Here is an 18,237-nt window from a genome sequence, read left to right as displayed (position 1 = left end):
AATCATCCAATAAATCCACGAAAGCCTTGCTAGTGTGTGAGTGTCCAACCCACAAATTCCAGCCAATATCTGGGAAATTAAAATCTTCCATTATAAGACACTCTGATTTACTGGCCCACTCTATTTCTCTGCACAATTGCTCATTATGCTCATCAGAGTCATTAGGCCTATAACACACTCCTACTGTCAATTTTGCTTTCCCAGTGCTTATGTATTCAAACTGACTCGACACTGCACTGTCAAGCCTTGTCGACTGGCTGAAGATTGTTGGAATAAAAGAGATGTGACACCACATCTCTTTTATTCCAACAATATCTGCATTCAAATTTTTGACCAACACCTTAAATTCATCAAATTTATTTACCAAACTCCTAGCATTGGTGTACACACAAGTATACATGCATCTGTTCCTATTCTTATCTACCTTAACACAGCCCATGTATTTACTTGTTCTGAAATGACTCTCAGCAGTTTCTGGAATCCCCTGCACCTTGTTTTCCAGGCTACTGCTCATTTCAATAGAAACAGTGCAAGAATCACTTTCACCTCTGCCAGCATCTACTGTTAATCTATTGGTCTGTGTATTCCCCCCCCCCAAGTTAGTGGTTTTCTGACCCACCTAACTCTGCCTCGATAGCATGAGCAAATATTCTTGCACCCATTCTGTTTAAGTGTATCTCATCCCTGTAGAAGCAGTCTCTCCTCCTAACAAGCACAGACCAGGCTTAGAAAAATTCTAACCCTTGAGCCTTGCACAGTCTTCAGGGCCGAATTGATCGACAAGGCTCTCATCATATACTGAGAATTGCAGACACTTTCAAATTAAACCCTAACTCACGGCTTTTTTTTCAACATTGACCTGTACTTGTTAAGTAATTCTGCCGGTCCCCTACTCTTAATATCATTAGTGCCAACGTATACAACAATATCACTCTTTGTGCCCTTAAAAGATATCTGCTCTACAATGTCATCAACCTTTGCCCCTGGCAGACATATCCATGTCTGCCAGGGGCAAAGGTTGATCACTATCTGAGCTTTTCATCTGATCAATGATTGCCAATATGGAATTCGTCAGTCTCACTCCACTGTTGGTATATTGCTTTATGTTATTCACCTTTGGACAAATTTGACGAAAAAATTTGGTGAATCTCAAGCAGTTGCTCACACGCTTTCTAATGATATGAAAGTCTTCTTCTTCTAAACAAGCTCCCATCTTATAGCCTGCAGACTCTTTTTTGCACAAAGGAATCTGTTCATTTATTATTTATCCTTACCTATCACAGAAGTTGCTTAACCCACTTTGTACAGGTGGCGCCTCCGTAGCCAGGTGGGCAGGAGCAGCAGTGCGTAGCACACGCTTCTTGATTAGACTGGGATTCGAGCCCATGACCACCAAATACGGAGGATGTGGAAAGGTCAGGGAATGACCACCGCATATCCCCGGAGCAATATGGCCTTAGTTGCTAATGCTCCTAAAAACCAAATAACTAACAAACTAACTAATAAACTTTGTACAGCTTGAGATTATTTCTAAGTTTAGTGCCATTTATTAGTGAATATAAAAAAGGTATTAGGTATAAATATGTATGTATATGCTGCTAAACATGAGTGTTAAAGACATGTTATTATCTCTCATAGTTATTGGAAAAAATAACTAGTAGAAAATAAATTCACTTTTTTAAAATTTATTATTATTTTTTTATTTCTCATGTCTTAAAAAGTGGGGTGGTTAGCTTGTGCATGGTATATGAGACCATATTCATTACTTGTTTTCATTACACAGCATTAGCCCGAATAGTTAGAACTTCAGTATACTTAGTTATTTAATTTTAAATAAAAATAAGGGGATGTGTATGTGTGTGTATATATATAGCAGCAGGTGATTTGATTTTGTATGATCTCAGAAATGTGAAAACATCTTCAGTAACCATTATCTTCATTTAATTTTAAAAATAAAAAATTAATACATTTTTTATTAATTTCAGAGTCAAAGGAGGAGAGCTATTTGAATATATTTCACAGAAAGAATGGCTGAGTGAAGAAGAGGCATCTGCTTTTATAATGCAAATCTTGTATGGTCTAGAGCATCTACATGAGAAAGGAATTGCTCATCTTGATCTCAAGGTGGGGATACAATATGAGTTTCAAAAAGTGGTACTATTGCACCTAATATGATAGAATAATGTGAATTTACACAAAGCCTCCCTTAAAGTATTCCCCTTCATTACTATAAACTTTTCTGATTTTGGCCGAATGTTTTTTACCAGTCCTGAAGTCACTTTTGGGGAACTTTTGGACTTTTCATATTTGAGTATAAAGTGTTCATTATTGCCAGTTTAAAATCTTTGACATTGGTGAATCTTCATCCTTGGAGCTTTACTTTAATTTGTTAAAGAGTTGGAAGTTGGGTAGTAGCCGCGTAAAATAAGGTCTGCACTTCGAAACATAAGTATGTTGGAACCTTGAATAAGGAGTGGGAATACACTTAATTCGTAATCTAATAACCGATTGAAGAAATTTTAGTATGAGAAAATACTGTTTTTTTTTTTTTATCTTAATATAAAATCTAAATCACAGTTCTGCATAAGTTGGCCCTACTGTGAAAGGCCGACCGGGCTAGCCGAGTGGGTAAAGTACCTGCCCGGCAACCCAAAGGTCGCGGGTTCGATTCCCGCCTCGGGCTTGGATCAAAGTACTGCAAAAACCTTGGGAGGTGCAATATGGCCACAGAAGCCGATGCGCCAACAACTACCAAATCAAAAAAAAAAAAAAAATACTGTGAAAGGAAACCAAATGGTTTTTGCTGGATCCAAAAAAAACAAAAAAAACACATTTCTCACTTCCCATAGTTACATGTAGTAGTAGTGGAAAATGATGCAAGAAAGCAAGCTTGTATAGCTTAGGCCAAAAAAAAAAAAAAAAAAAAAACCACCTATACACTTCACCCATCTATTCCCTCCAAGAATTTGTGTAGCTCTTCCTTGAATTTATCCAAACTATCCACTTCCAAGGCAACAGATGGAAGCCTGTTCTAACAATCACCCACCTGCTAGCTGAAGACAGACTTCCACATGTCTATCCTGCAACCATCCTTCCTTAACTTAAATTTATGCCCCCTCATGTATATAGTTCTTAGCAAGAGGAAGAATGCCATTTACATTCACCTTACTTAATCCATTCAAGGTTTTAAATATCTCAGTCAGATCACCTCACAGGTGCCTAGTCCACCGATGCTACAATTTATAGAACTGAAGCCTTTCTAGGTAAGAGCACCATTTTGTTCCTTTCACCGATCCAGTTGCTCTTCATTGTACCTGTTTCAGCAACTCTACATCTTTCCTAAAGTGAGATCTCCAGATCTGTATATCATTGAATCCAAAGTTTTTCTGTATATCATTGACAAAACCCCATGAGCTGTCCTGGCAGAATGTCTGCACTGCTTGGAGAATTTCATATCTGACTGTGCTGTTACCCACTCATAGGTCTTTTTCATTTTCCACAGTTTGATAAGTTACTCTGGGATTACTGCTACCCATATGCAGTACCTTGCATTTGTCAATGTTAAACTTCAACTACCATTGTTCAGCAATAGTTCACGCTCATTACTGTTGTTAGCCACCCTGCCAACCTTTGTATCATCTGGAAACTTTGATATTAAGCCTGATATTCCTTCATCAATATCATTGATAAGTAGTGAAAACAACAATGCACTGAACCCTTGGGGAATTCCATTGATAACATTAGTCCACAAAGAGCAGTGCCCATTGATAACCACTCTCTGCCTTCTTCTACTTAACCATCCCTTTATCCATAGCAATAACTTGCCCTTAATGCCACTTTGCTCCAGTTTATACAGCAGTCCTTTATGTGCAACAGTATCAATAGCCTTCACGAAATCCAAGTATAGGTTATCAAAATTATTTTTTTGCATCCAGTTCCTTGGTCACTGCATCATAGTAACCTATCAGATTGGTTAGACAAGACCATCCCTTAACAGATCCATGCTGTGATTGCACTGTAATCGTATTCCTGTCCAGATGATCGTGCGTTACTTCTTTAATCAGCGACTCCATTTTCCCTGGAACAGATGTTAAGCCAACAGGTCTGTAATTATTCATGTCATCCTTTGATCCCCTTTTGTGAATTGAGGATATGTTTGCATATCTCTACTCCACAGGGACCTGCCCTGAATTCAAAGATGTTCTCATAATTATGGCTAAGGGTTTGCTTACTTCAGTTCTACTGCCTTCCTTAACATGATTGGATAGATCTCATCCACCCCAAGTGTTTTTTTTTTATGTTCAGCATCAACAATTTTTCTTCCAGTTTCATTTTTGTTATCACAAAGTCATTTAGTGCGAACACCTAGAAATTTGCTGTGATTTACCACAATTTGCTTTGAAATTAATTTTTGAAGAAGAGTTGCGGCAGTCATAAAAACTTTAGTTCTTTCTTTTTTAAACAATCAACTTTGTTTTATCACATGATCTTAGAAAAGCTATCTATTTTATTTCATTGGTTAATTGTATTTATTCTTGACATAATCTAAAATAGGAAAAAAAAACTTATCTTCATAAGTAGTAGTAGTAGTGGCATGAGATGCAAGAAAGCAAGCGTATGAGCTTGTGTAGCATCAGGCAAAATAAAAAAAAAAAAAAACAGATGGAAGTTTGTTCCAGCAATTAACCATCCGCTGGCTAAAGGCAAATTTCCGCACATCTATTCTAAATGTCTTTCCTTAATTTGAATTTATGCCCCCTTAGGTTTGTAATCTGAACAAGTGGAGGAATCCCATCAGAATTCAGCGTGCTCATCCCATTCAAGGCCTTATACACCTCAATCAGATCACCTCGCAGGTGCCTAGTCTCCAGCCACTGCAATTTGCAGAACTTAAGCCTCTCTTGGTAAGAGGATCCCTTCATTCCCCTCACCAATCTTATTGCCCTTCTCTGTACACTATCAAGCAAATCTACATCCTTCCTAAAATGAGGCCTCCAGACCTGTACACAGTACTCAAGGCGTGGCCTGACTATTGCCTTATACAGAGGAACAATCACCTCCTTTTCCCTGCTAGCAAAATTCCTATATATCATTGACAAAACCCCATGACCTGCCCTGGCAGCCTGTCTGCATTTCTCAGAAAACTTCATATCTGACTGCACAATTACTCCCACGTCTTTTTCATTTTCTACCACCTTAAGTGTAGTACCACACAGTTGGTACGTTTCTCTGGGGTTACTTCTACCCATATGCAGTACTTTGCATTTATCAAGGTTAAACTTCAGTTGCCACTTCTTAGCCTATCTGCCCAAATTATCTAGATCCTGTTGCAGTAGCACACTGCCATTAATGTCATTAACAACCCTGCCAACCTTTGTATCATCTGCAAACTTCGACACTAAGCCTGATATACCTTCATCAATATCATTGATAAATATACAAAACAACAGTGGACCCAACACCAAACCCTGTGGGACTCCACTAATAACATTAGTCCATGAAGAGCAGCACCCATTGATTACCACTCTGTCTTCTCCCACTCAACCATCCTTTTATCCATTGTAGCAATTTACCCTTAATACCATTCTGCTCCAATTTGTACAGTAGTCTTCCATGCGCAACAGTGTCAAAAGCTTTCCTGAAATCCAAGTATATGATATCAAAATTATTTTTTGCATCCAGTTCCTTTGTAACCACATCATAGTATGCAATCAAATTTGTCAGACAAGACTTTCCCTTAGCAAACCTATGCTGTGTCTTAATTATTGCTGCAGTCTTGTCTAGATGATCCTGCAATGCATCTTTAACCAGCGACTCCATTATTTTACCCGGAACAGAAGTTAAACTAACTGGTCTGTAATTACTCGTGTCACCCTTCGATCCTCCTTTGTGAATTGGGGATACATTTGCACATTTCTAGTCCATGGGGACTTCCCCTGAGTCCAAGGATACTCTCATAATTATGGCTAAAGGTTTGCTTACTTCTTTTGCCACCTCCTTTAATATAACTGGATAGATCCCATCCATCCCAGGTGCCTTTCTTATGTTTAACTTCAACAATTTCTCCTCCACTTTGCTCTCAGTTATTACAAAATCATTAAGCACCCTTCTACAATTTGATAACCTTCTGACATTTTCAAATCTTAACTCCTCATGTGTGAATGTAGATGCAAAATACTCATTCAGTTTGTTTGCTATCTGAGCAGAATCATCGATATCAAGTGGACCAATTAGATTCATCCCCTTCCTTTTAGAGTTTATATAAGTAAAGAAATCCTTGCTATTTTTCTTTGGATCTTTTGCCAAAGATTTCTCATAATCTGCCTTTGCCTGCCTAACTTTTGTGACTTGATTACAGACTAGCTTATATCTGCCATAGGCTTCTGTGTCGCCTGATAATTTATATGCATCCCATTCATTTTTATTCTCTGTCACGAGTCTCATTAGTTCATTTGATAACCATTTAGGCCTAAACCTTGAACAATATTTCTTAATAGGTATGAAACTTTTTGTAGCTTCCACGATTAATTCCTTGAATGCTTCCCACTTAGAATTTGCTGTTGGTAACATCATCAGTTGATCCCACTGTACAGAATTAATCAGATACTGTACAGTCTCTGATGCATAGTGATTAACTTCTTTTAGAATGGTTCCACAAGTTGAAATTGTCACTCATATCTGTTGGATAGGTGCAAGGAATTTCTTAAATGTATGCTTGTGTATTGCATATAATATCTGGACTTCACTACAACCAGTTAAAAAAAAAAAAAAAAAGTCTCGGTCTTCAGTTGATTCATAGAAAGAGCCATGTTGTGCAGACCACATGCATGGTAAACAAAATAAAAAAAAAAAAACATAAAACCAAATTGAAACTGAGTTGCAGCAGTGCCTCAGGCACCTTCAAGAGTGTACTTCTTCTGTATGAGCAAATCGCAGGTACCACAGGATCTCTAAAACACAGTGCATTAGAAGATCAAGAGCTTGCACATTCAGTGAAGTGGAAAGCATGAAATCCCCCCCTCTAAGGGAATTCCCAACTGATGTACCCCTCTCCCCCGACAGGAATCTCCAACCTAAAATTGTTACCTACAAGCAGTTATTCTTTTCACAAACAATTCAGTTTTTTATACAATAGTTAAAATTTCCAATGATCACAAATCCCTGCTTGATTCTTTATTAGGCATACCTCAAAAACATAGGAAAGAAGTTGAGTATCTGCATCAACAAAATGATGTATTATTTCGAAAGATGTCTGACTTAACAGACATAGTCATAGCTAATAGAAATTCATTTGGTCTTCCAGGTAAATCCTGTGATCGCTCTGTCAGAGATCCAATGATACTGGGGTAAGGTCCTTTCAAAAAGGCCACTATTACTTAGCCAATGTCATCCTCCAGTTAATACTTTTTCAAAGAGACATTTCCTTGGAAACCAAAGGACAAATATTAGAACTTAAATCCACTTCTCAAAAATATTAGTTCTTTAGTTCAACAAGACGTATCTACCACCTGTGGAGTCAGACCGACACATTGTGACCTGGCAGACTACAACAGCCTCCTATGGTTGTTGGAACTTCTACCAATACAACAGTTTGAGCAATACCTAAAACAAGACTTTCCACAAAATCAGGACTGAATTACGATTGCAATAAGGAAGTGAAACTCAGTGCTAGGAACAACACCTGTAGCATCCTTTTGTTAATAGATGCAAGTAAAAGCAATGATCTTCTAGCAAAGCTTGCTATTGGCCTCTTGGTGCCATGATCTATAGAAGACTTCCTATTCATGTGATGAGTTAGTATCGAAATCTCACAGGTGTGCTATACCAGCTCTTGATGTGATGATACTGCATTTGCTGCTGAAACAGAAGTCTGAATTTGAAAAATCTACCACATTGTTCCTTCAAGCAAATCAAGACAGTCTTAATGATAATCTTCCCTGGCTATCTCTACTTCCTACAATAAACCCAAACAACTTCTCTTCCTGTGCTCTTTGTAGTAATGCTCACAGCTTGGTCAAACATCCGTCATGATGAGATCCTAGCAGAACTTACTGAATGAAACGTTTGTCCAGATCTCGTGGTTTTTCAGCAACATGGTTTTCCTCAGATCATGAGGAAACCTCAGATCAGACCAATTGCCAAACTATATTCCCTTTCACTCACATGGATCTGATTCCAGAGGAGGTGAGGTAGCAATTTATGTTCATTATCATATTTGATACTCTTCCTTTCCACATTCTAATCAATCTGATATAGCATGTGAAGTTGTTTTCATTTGGATCGCCTTCTTGATTGTTGGCTGTCTCTACAGACCAACGTCTTCCTCAATAGACAGATTCCTAGAAACTTTTGACCACATTCTTTCACTCCCGGAAAAAAAATCCATAAGCCTTCTTTTGCTTGGAGACTACAATGTTAATCTTTTAAATAGTCATCCTCTCAGGCGCAGGATGTCTATAACGTTACTTTAAGTGGATTTTCAGTATTTATTGATATCTCAATCCCAGCAAGGTTAGGATAATCCCGGACTTTCTTCTTGATTTCATAATAGGTGACTGCCCAGTAATGCATGCAATCCTTGGCAGTTCCATATCTGATCATTGTCCCATTTTCATAGTTGCTGAGGCTAAAGAGAAGAAAATGCTTGAAACCACCCGTTCATCTAGATTTGTGACCTCAGCCTCCCTCTGAAGAGGACTAATATTGTAGCTACTGTTTTCTTTATATCCTTCATTGAATGCTTTGAAAGCTGCATTCTTCTATGCACAAAGGTTTAATAGCTCTGCAGAAGGACATGCCCTTCTCAAATGAAATCAAAAACATGCTAAAAAAAAATGAGACAGTTCAGTGAGTGCAGCAAAGAGAAAACAGCTGACAGTTGACATGGATAGATATCTTATACAAATAGTGTAACCGACTGCATTCAGAAAGAAATTAGAAATTTTTTTTGAGAGGGGAACTTGCAGGAGCAGTGCCTCTTTTACCTGATAGGAAGTCAAAACAAAACACAATATCAGTGATGTTGAATTATATGGATCAATGATAACAGATGACCTTGAAAAGGCTGAAGCTTTCTGCAATCACTTCCCTTCGAGTATGGAGGAGGAGCTCTTTGAAGACTGGCAAATCTCTGGCCTCTCCTTTGCAATTAGAGATTCTTTTTACTTTGCCCCAGGCACTGATCAAGTGATTCTTCAAACAGGCCTCTGGGGTTGGGTAAATTCATATTGCAATTATAAGTGTTTTTCACCAACCAATAATAAAATAAAATAATAAAATAAAACACGGAAACTAAATTTTGAAAACTATGTTTACTACTATATTAAAAATAACTTGGCAACTAAAAAGGATAAAATACATAAAAAATATATATATATACATCAAATAAAATGCATTAAAATACCGCGTTAAAAGCGATAAAACCGACCGTAGCTTTCGAAGGCTCCAGCCTTCTTCCTCAGCAGTGGCTTCCTGGTACTGCGGTGCATCTTAAGTACCAGCAGGTTTATCTAAATCACATGTTTATCACCACGTGTACTCCTATGTACTGGGACCGGAAGCGGCTCGGGAGCGCGTCATACAAAATCGTTCATCCCTTCTGAGGATCGTAGCCTCAAAGAGGGGATGAATTCGCAAACCTTTGTCCCTATTAATATTCTCTGTTGAATTAATCTGCAAACTCTCGAGCCACTTGCGGTCCCAGAACCTATGCGCCCGATCAGTGATGATAGCTTCATCCGGGGAAATCTGGTGTTGCTTCTCCCAAAAATGTTCGGCCACGGCGGACTTGTTATAATCTGCATTTCTTATTGCCCTTGTGTGCTCCCCCAGACGTTCTTTGAGATGGCGCTTTGTTTCCCCCACATAACAACAGAGGGGGAAGCAAAGCGCCATCTCAATGAACGTCTGGGGGAGCACACAAGGGCAATAAGAAATGCAGATTATAACAAGTCCGCCGTGGCCGAACATTTTTGGGAGAAGCAACACCAGATTTCCCCGGATGAAGCTATCATCACTGATCGGGCGCATAGGTTCTGGGACCGCAAGTGGCTCGAGAGTTTGCGGATTAATTCAACAGAGAATATTAATAGGGACAAAGGTTTGCGAATTCATCCCCTCTTTGAGGCTACGATCCTCAGAAGGGATGAACGATTTTGTATGACGCGCTCCCGAGCCGCTTCCGGTCCCAGTACATAGGAGTACACGTGGTGATAAACATGTGATTTAGATAAACCTGCTGGTACTTAAGATGCACCGCAGTACCAGGAAGCCACCACTGAGGAAGAAGGCTGAGCCTTCGAAAGCTACGGTCGGTTTTATCGCTTTTAACCTGGTATTTTAATGCATTTTATTTGATGTATATATATATTTTTTATGTATTTTATCCTTTTTAGTTGCCAAGTTATTTTTAATATAGTAGTAAACATAGTTTTCAAAATTTAGTTTCCGTGTTTTATTTTATTATTTTATTTTATTATTGGTTGGTGAAAAACACTTATAATTGCAATATAAACTGATCAAGTGATACTAACTGCTGGGAAACTGATGAAAGAAAGAGGCACACCTGGCTCTGACAGAGTTATCTCCACTATTTTCAAATGTATTCTTATCTTAATTCTGGAACCATTAGTACATATTTTTAACATTTTATTTCAATCTGGAACGTTTCCATATCAACTTAAAAAAAGAAAACTGTCTTCATTCCAGTTCCCAAGGATGCTATAATGTGAAATGTATTATCAACTTTCCATCCAATTGCCTTAACTTTGACCTTCACAAAATTACTTGAAAAAAATAGACAAAAATTACAGAGCAAACAAGTAATTCATCCACAGCAATATGCCTAGATCCTAAAGAAATCTACTGACCTAGAAATTGCTGATTTCTGTTCTAGGATCACTGACAATCTTGAAGTGGACTACTATATGACGGCTTTGTTCCTTGACCTTTCAAAAGCCTCTGACTCCACCAGTCATCAAGTACTTCTGTGTAAACTATACCAATAAGGTTTAAGAGGAAATATCAACCAACTCTTGTGCAGTTGGCTATGCGATCATTCTTTCATTGTTAAAATTAGCCATATTCTTTTCTAACATCAGTAAATCGTATGGAAAAGTCCCTCAGGACTCTCTCCTGAGACTGGCTATTTTCATTTTGTTCATCAACAAGATTCTAAACATTCTTCCATAAAATCACCTATTTGCATATGGAAATGATATCTCAATTCTGTTAACAAAGATTCCAGCCTACTTCAAATCAAAACAACTATATTGCTCACTACACTGGTGGAACGGCTCAATAAAAATCAGCTTATTCTCAAACCCAGAAAATCAAAATACGTGATCTTCAGGACAAGGAATAAATCCCTAGACTTTGACTCCAAAATACTCGTAAGTTACAAGGCTAATAATCTGCAAATGGTCAATGATACAAAATTCTTGTGAACCTGGCTCAACTGCAAATTAACTTGGGACAAACAAATAATCACCATCGGAGACAAAGCTGCATCAGTGGCAAAGATCCTCCTCAGATAGGGCTTGCCACCTCTCTAACCTTAATAATGAGGACATTTAGGCAGAAAAATCCAGACTTTTGAGGATGCCTTTCCCTATTTTACCAAAACATAGCTTACATTCTCTTGCAGTCTTTTCAAAAAACTAAATAATGCAAGGCACTCACTGGCAAAGTAATAACATGTTAAACATTTTAATTGAATAGCTCAAATCCCTTAAATTAATAGAATTCATGCTTGCCATTTTATGTGATTTTCTTAATTCGTAAAAAATGATACACAAAAAATTTAATTATGGTATGAATGAAAAAAATACTTTTTTTTCCTCAGTGTAATTTATTTGCTGTTCTCTACATTTCTTTTTTATTTTTCCACTGATGTAATTTTTCTCTGTAAATCTGTGTTTTTGGATAAATATGAATGGAAATCTTTACATAGCATGTCACTAAAATTGAATTTTGTAAGCATTAGTCCCTTAATCGAATCTACAGTAAATGAATTTCTATCCTTAGACCACTGCATCTCCATCATTGAAAACAGTCTTTCAATAAATGCATTATGTGGTGGTATGGAAAAGAAAAATTGAGCAATTATTAACAGCTCTGTGAAAAACTCTTTATTCTTACAGTGGCTAAAATAATTAGCCCATCTTACATTACAAGTATCCTTAATTTCTGCTATGAATTTTTTTTTTTTTTTTAATTACAAAACTGATCAAAGCACTTCACATCATCTACACACACTCCTTTTGTATGAAGGTACCTAATTGTTGAAACCACACTATCCCATTCAAGTGGCTTTCTTAAAGACATCCACCTGAATGAAGAAACTTCTTCCAGTGGTTTCAACCACATGTCCAAGTATTCAGTGCATGATGAATATAAGTTCTGGATATAACTTCTGAAAACTCCACATTTCTCTGTATATCCTTCTTCTTCTTGCCTCTTCTTCAACATTTCCTTCACTTTGAGGGAAATTAACTAACATTTACTTCTTTCTGACAGAATATCCCTTACAGGAGCATGGCGCCTCCGTAGCCAGGTGGGAAGGAGTAGCATTGCGTAGTACACGCTTCTTGATTAGACCGGGGTTCGAGCCCATCACCACCAAATACGGAGGATGCGGAAAGTTCAGGGAATGACCACCGCATATCCTAGAGCAATATGGCCTTAGTTGCTAATGCTCCTAAAAACCAAACAACAAACAAACCCTTAAATTTCCTTCACTTTGAGGGAAATTAACTAACATTTACTTCTTTCTGACAGAATATCCCTTACGGGAGAATGGCGCCTCCGTAGCCAGGTGGGAAGGAGCAGCAGTGCGTAGTACACGCTTCTTGATTAGACCGGGGTTCGAGCCCATCACCACCAAATACGGAGGATGCGGAAAGTTCAGGGAATGACCACCGCATATCCTAGAGCAATATGGCCTTAGTTGCTAATGCTCCTAAAAACCAAACAACAAACAAACCCTTACGGGAGCAAGAGCTTCAATAACTTCTATTAAAGAATTGTCATTCCTTTCAATTCTCATTATATGTGAATTTCAATGCTCATTATATGTGAACAAGAGAAGTTTCACTAAACTCATCTTCAAAGAAAAGTTTTAAAATCTTGGGGGATTTCTTGAGACAAAAAGAAAGACCTTAGGGTTGGATAAATACTTATAATTCTTTCAATTGCAGGTAATAGAGAAAGCCAGCTTGTTCTGCTGTGATACAGAAGTTTTTTATAGGTAACCCCTGTAAATTCGCATAATTTTTTTAGGTTTTCAACACGTACAGTATAGACACTGAAATAATTAAAAATCTTAAGAACAGTGAAGTCAGTATCTACATTAATTGCATCTGCTTCATGCTGGATACAGTTATGCAGAATGTGAACAGGGCAGCCCACTCCTATTAGTGATCGACCAAATAATCTTTGTAAATTTGAAAATACATTATTCCCATTGTATCTCCGCACTCTTCCAAACATGGTGTTACAATTATCTCCACCAAATGCAATATTTTTCTTATCTAGGCCACTTTTACATAGGGTGCCATTAGCAAAAGGCACATAATGCAAGAAAGCAAGCTTATATAGCATCAGCCAATAAACACACACACACACACACACACACACACACACACACACACACACACCCTTCTCATTTCACCTGTCCGCTCGCTCCAAATGTTTGCCTAGTTCTGCCTTGAATTTATTTAAGCTATCAACTTCTACAACAACAGATGGAAGTTTGTTCCAGCAATCAACCACACACTGGCTAAAGGCAACTTCCGCACATCTATCCTACAACTGTCTTTCCTGAATTTGAATTTATGCCGTCTCAGGTGATTATTCTGAGCAAGAGGAAGAATCCCATCGGCATTGAGCATGCTCAAACCATTCAAGGCTTTATACACCTCAATCAGGTCACCTCGCAGGTGCCTAGTCTCCAGACACCGTAATTTGCAAAACTTAAGCCTTTCTTCATAAGAGCAACCCTTTGTTCCATTCACTAATCTTGTTGCCCTTCTCTGTACTCGTTCCAACAGCTCTACATTCTTCTTAAAATGAGGCCTCCAGACCTGTATACAGTACTCAAGGTGTGGCCTGACCATTGCCTTATACAAGGGGATAATCACCTCCTTATCCCTTCCAGAAAAATTCCTGTATATCATTGACAAGACACCATGAGCTACTCTTGTAGGCTGTCTGCAGTGCTCAGAAAACTTCATATCTGCCTGCACAAGTACCCCCAGGTCCTTTTCATTCTCTACCACTGTCAGTGTGGTACTACAGAGTGATACGTTACCACTGTCAGTGTGGTACTACAGAGTTGATACGTTACTCTGGGATTACTGCTTCCCATATGTAGTACTTTACATTTGTCAATGTTAAACTTCATTTTTCACCTCTCAGCTCATCTGCTCAACTTTCCTAGATCCTGTTGCAGCAGTGTACTGTCATTAACAACCCTGCCAATCTTCTGCAAACTTGGCCATTAAACCTGATATACCATCATCAATATCATTTATAAATACAGAAAACAACAACAATGGACCCAACACTGAACCCTGAGGGACTCGACTAATAACATTAGTCCATGAAGAGCAGTGTCCATTGATTACCACTCCCACTCAACCATCCCTTTATCCATAGCAACAATTTGCCTCCAATGCCACACTGCTCCAATTTGTACAGCAGTCTTCCATGTGCAACAGTATCAAAGGCCTTTCTAAGATCCAAATATATGATATCAAAGTTATTCTTTGCATCCAGTTCCTTTGTGATTACATCATATTATCCAATCAAATGCAATCAGTCAGACAAGACTTCCCCTTAACAAACCCATGCTGTATCCAAGCTATAACTGAAGTCTTGTCTAGATGATCGTGCAATGCTTCTTTAACCAGTGCCTCCATTAATTTCCCTGGAACAGAAGTTGAACTAACAGGTCTGTAATTACCCGTGTCTCCTTTGATTCTCCTTTGTGGATTGGGGTCACATTTGCACATCTCCAGTCCAGTACCTCCCCTGAGTCCAGGGGAAGTACCCATGGACTAAGAAGAGATATAGTTTGAGAGGGCTGTAAAACAAAATAAAAGTTTGAACTGTAAGAGAAATTGTAGTGAGTGGTAAAGGTAATCAGGTGGAATCAACATTAAAACCTGGATTTTCTGTTGTTTGCAAATGAAATGTCTGCATTGACGATCCCATCAATGGATCCCATCAATGTAGCAGAAAAACTGGCTAAGAAAATGGAGAAAGTCTGTTATTGCAATGGAGTGATGGTGTCACTGTTGGGAAAAGCAGAAAAACATTGTTTATAAATGGATGCATGGTGAGCAAAAATATGCTAATTTCTTATCAGCTGAAAGGATTTAAGATGACTGGTGTATGTTTCCAAATTTTCACCATATAATGTGTAGAATGCAGATGAAATCATGACTTTACTATCATGCCTTGCCTGAACATACTTTATTATTCAAAAATGAGAATGCAAAAGGCACAAGATTGTCACATGTTCCTTCGAATGTGTGACAATATTGTGCTGTGCAAGTATGTCTGGTAACAAAGAAAAGCTTTTGGTGATTGGTAAAAGCAAGAACCCATGGTTGCTTTAAAGGTGAATAAATTGCTCATTGACTACTTAAGCTCCAGTGCTTGGATGAAGGCCTTGAATGGTTTGAGCAGGGTGTTTATCCTCTCCTTCCTGCTGTTTTAAAACAAGCTTCTACTGCCACTACCGATAACACGCACCATCTGTGGAAGTTGTTTTCCTATTTTAAAACAGCAGGAAGGGGGAATAAACACCCTAAGACTTAGGCAGTCTGGAGGGTGTACCTGTAAGTAAATTTCAGCTGCAAAGGCATTACACCCACGAACTCCAATAATCTGCTTTTAATAATGAGAAAAAACTAATCAATACATCATTATCGACTTATACTGCCGCTGCTGATAACACGCACCATCTGTTTAGCGAGACTGTAGGGAGAAACTGTGGTAGCGAGAAATGAGTTTGTCCGGTAAAAGTTTTTAAATAATAATATTAATACAAATAGGCGAAGGTAAAGAAAGTGAACACGAGAACCACGGGAAACTTCAAGAAACTTTTACCGGACAAACTCGTTTCCCTCTACCACAGTTTCTCCCTACAGTCTTGGTAAACAGATGGTGCATGTTATCGGTAGCGGCAGTATAAGTCAATAACGATGTATTGATTAGTTTTTTCTCATTATTAAAAGCAGATTATTGGAGTTCATGAGTGTTAATGCCTTTGCAGCTGAAATTTACTTACGGGTACACCCTCCAGACTGCCTCAGTCTTAGGGTGTTTATTCCAACTTCCCACTGTTTTAAAATAGCAAAACGACTTCTACAGATGGTGCGTGTTATTGGTAGTGGCAGTAGAAGTTTGTTTTCCTATTTTAAAACAGCGGGAAGGAGAGAATAAACACCCTACGATTGAGGCAGTCTGAAGGGTGTACCCGTAAGTAGATTTCAGCCCACTCATGAAATCTATTTTCTCTATTTTTCTCATTATTAAAAGCAGATTGCTTTTAATAATGAGAAAAAACTAATCAATACACCATTATTGACTTCTACTGCCACTACCAATAACACACACCATCTGTTTACCTAGAATACAGGGAGAAACTGCGGTAGAGAGAAATGAGTTTGTCCAGTAAAAGTTTCCAGAAGTTTCCCGTGGTTCTCATGTTGGCTTCCTTTACCTTAGCCATTATTATTATTATTAACCATATGGTGCAAGGAAGCCTGAGGCTTATGCTGCACCAGCCAACAAAAAAAAAATTTCTGAATTACCGAGAGAGAGAGAGAGAGAGAGAGAGAGAGAGAGAGAGAGAGAGAGAGAGAGAGAGAGAGAGAGAGAGAGAGAGAGAGAGAAATAAAAGGGAATCACCAAGAAAGAGAAGAATGATGATATCCAGCTCAGGAGCCTGGGGTATGCTTGTATAAAGTACAGTACACTTAATATTAAACAATTTATTTGTCTGTAATTTTAAAACCATACACTTAATACTAAACACAATTTATTAACACACTCTGTAATTAAACTAAACACACTCTGTAATTAAAAACAATACTAATTAATAATAAACACTATTTCCCGTTTCGTCGGTGTTGTATATGTCTTCATCATTGAAATCTTTCTGATTTCTGCTCAAACACGGTCAATCCATTCATTTACCATTATTGGATCTGCAGATCGAGATTCTCCACTAATATTTGCATAAATGATATTATGTCGGTTTTTAAATCGGTCTAGCCAACTGTCGTTATATACAGAATCGTCGTGTCCAAATTGTTTAGCAAATTTTTCTACCTGAGCCTTCAAGATGAGACCGTCTATTGAAAATCCAGCACTTCTTTGTGTAGTGACCCATTGAAGCAATGCTTCTTTGATGTTTGTAACCTTGCACTTCCTAAATTTTTTTTTTTTTTTCGGTTATGTTCTTTTCCAGTGCCAATATGTAAACATGTTTATTCTTTCACAATGTCGATACTGTTGAAGAGGACAAAGAAAACTTTTTAGACACTTCAACGTTTTTTGCACCACTTTCCAACTCATGAATAATTGACTTTTTTGCGAATCGAGAGACACTTTCTTTTATTAGTAGACATGTTTCCGAAGGAAGAGTTAGTTTATAACTGATTTTACTTTAAAATCACAGTAAAGTGATATGCATACAAACAATTATTGTTTCCAAAATTCTTAGAAGTACTGAAATAAATTTATGGTTCAGTGAATACAAGACTATCTGTGATTGATTTTTTGATTTGGTAGTTGTTGGCGCATCGGCTTCTGTGGCCATATTGCACCTCCCAAGGTTTTTGCAGTACTTTGATCCAAGCCCGAGGCGGGAATCGAACCCGCGACCTTTGGGTTGCCAGGCAGGTACTTTACCTACTAGCCCGGTCGGCCAGACTATCTGTAAATAGGGTAATGTGATCATAGAAATTAGAAGCGGAATGCCAATGCACTATTGTATAGCCTCTGTCCACGAAAGGACAAGGTTAGGTCATAATCTGATGCGGGTGGTTATAAAAGCTAAGTTGCCACTTTCATTTTTGTCTTTTCCAAGAATTGAGTTTTTCGTCTACCCAAGCAATTAAGAATGTTTGTATGTTTGCATAATTACCAAAATTTGTACAGTATATCCGTGTGGTATGCTTGTTATAACAGTGAGCAATTGTATGGGAATACGTGTAAATTAAAACT

At 38.1% G+C, this 18,237-nt stretch overlaps 1 protein-coding gene across 1 annotated transcript in view; it reads left to right on the top strand.

Moving 5' to 3' along the window:
- The window catches only part of LOC150083332 (death-associated protein kinase 1-like), a 574,715-nt gene that overhangs the window by 16,970 nt on the left and 539,508 nt on the right, over positions 1 to 18,237 (top strand). The window contains exon 3 of the mRNA XM_090377188.1: positions 1,986 to 2,124. Coding sequence (XP_090233314.1) covers positions 1,986 to 2,124 — 139 coding nt within the window. The remainder of the gene's footprint in view (positions 1 to 1,985; positions 2,125 to 18,237) is intronic.

Source organism: Mastigoproctus giganteus, chromosome 7 (assembly GCF_048544385.1).
Source record: "Mastigoproctus giganteus isolate SK-2022 chromosome 7, ASM4854438v1, whole genome shotgun sequence".
NCBI lineage: Eukaryota > Metazoa > Arthropoda > Arachnida > Uropygi > Thelyphonidae > Mastigoproctus > Mastigoproctus giganteus.
This window is presented reverse-complemented; position numbering and strand designations above follow the sequence as displayed.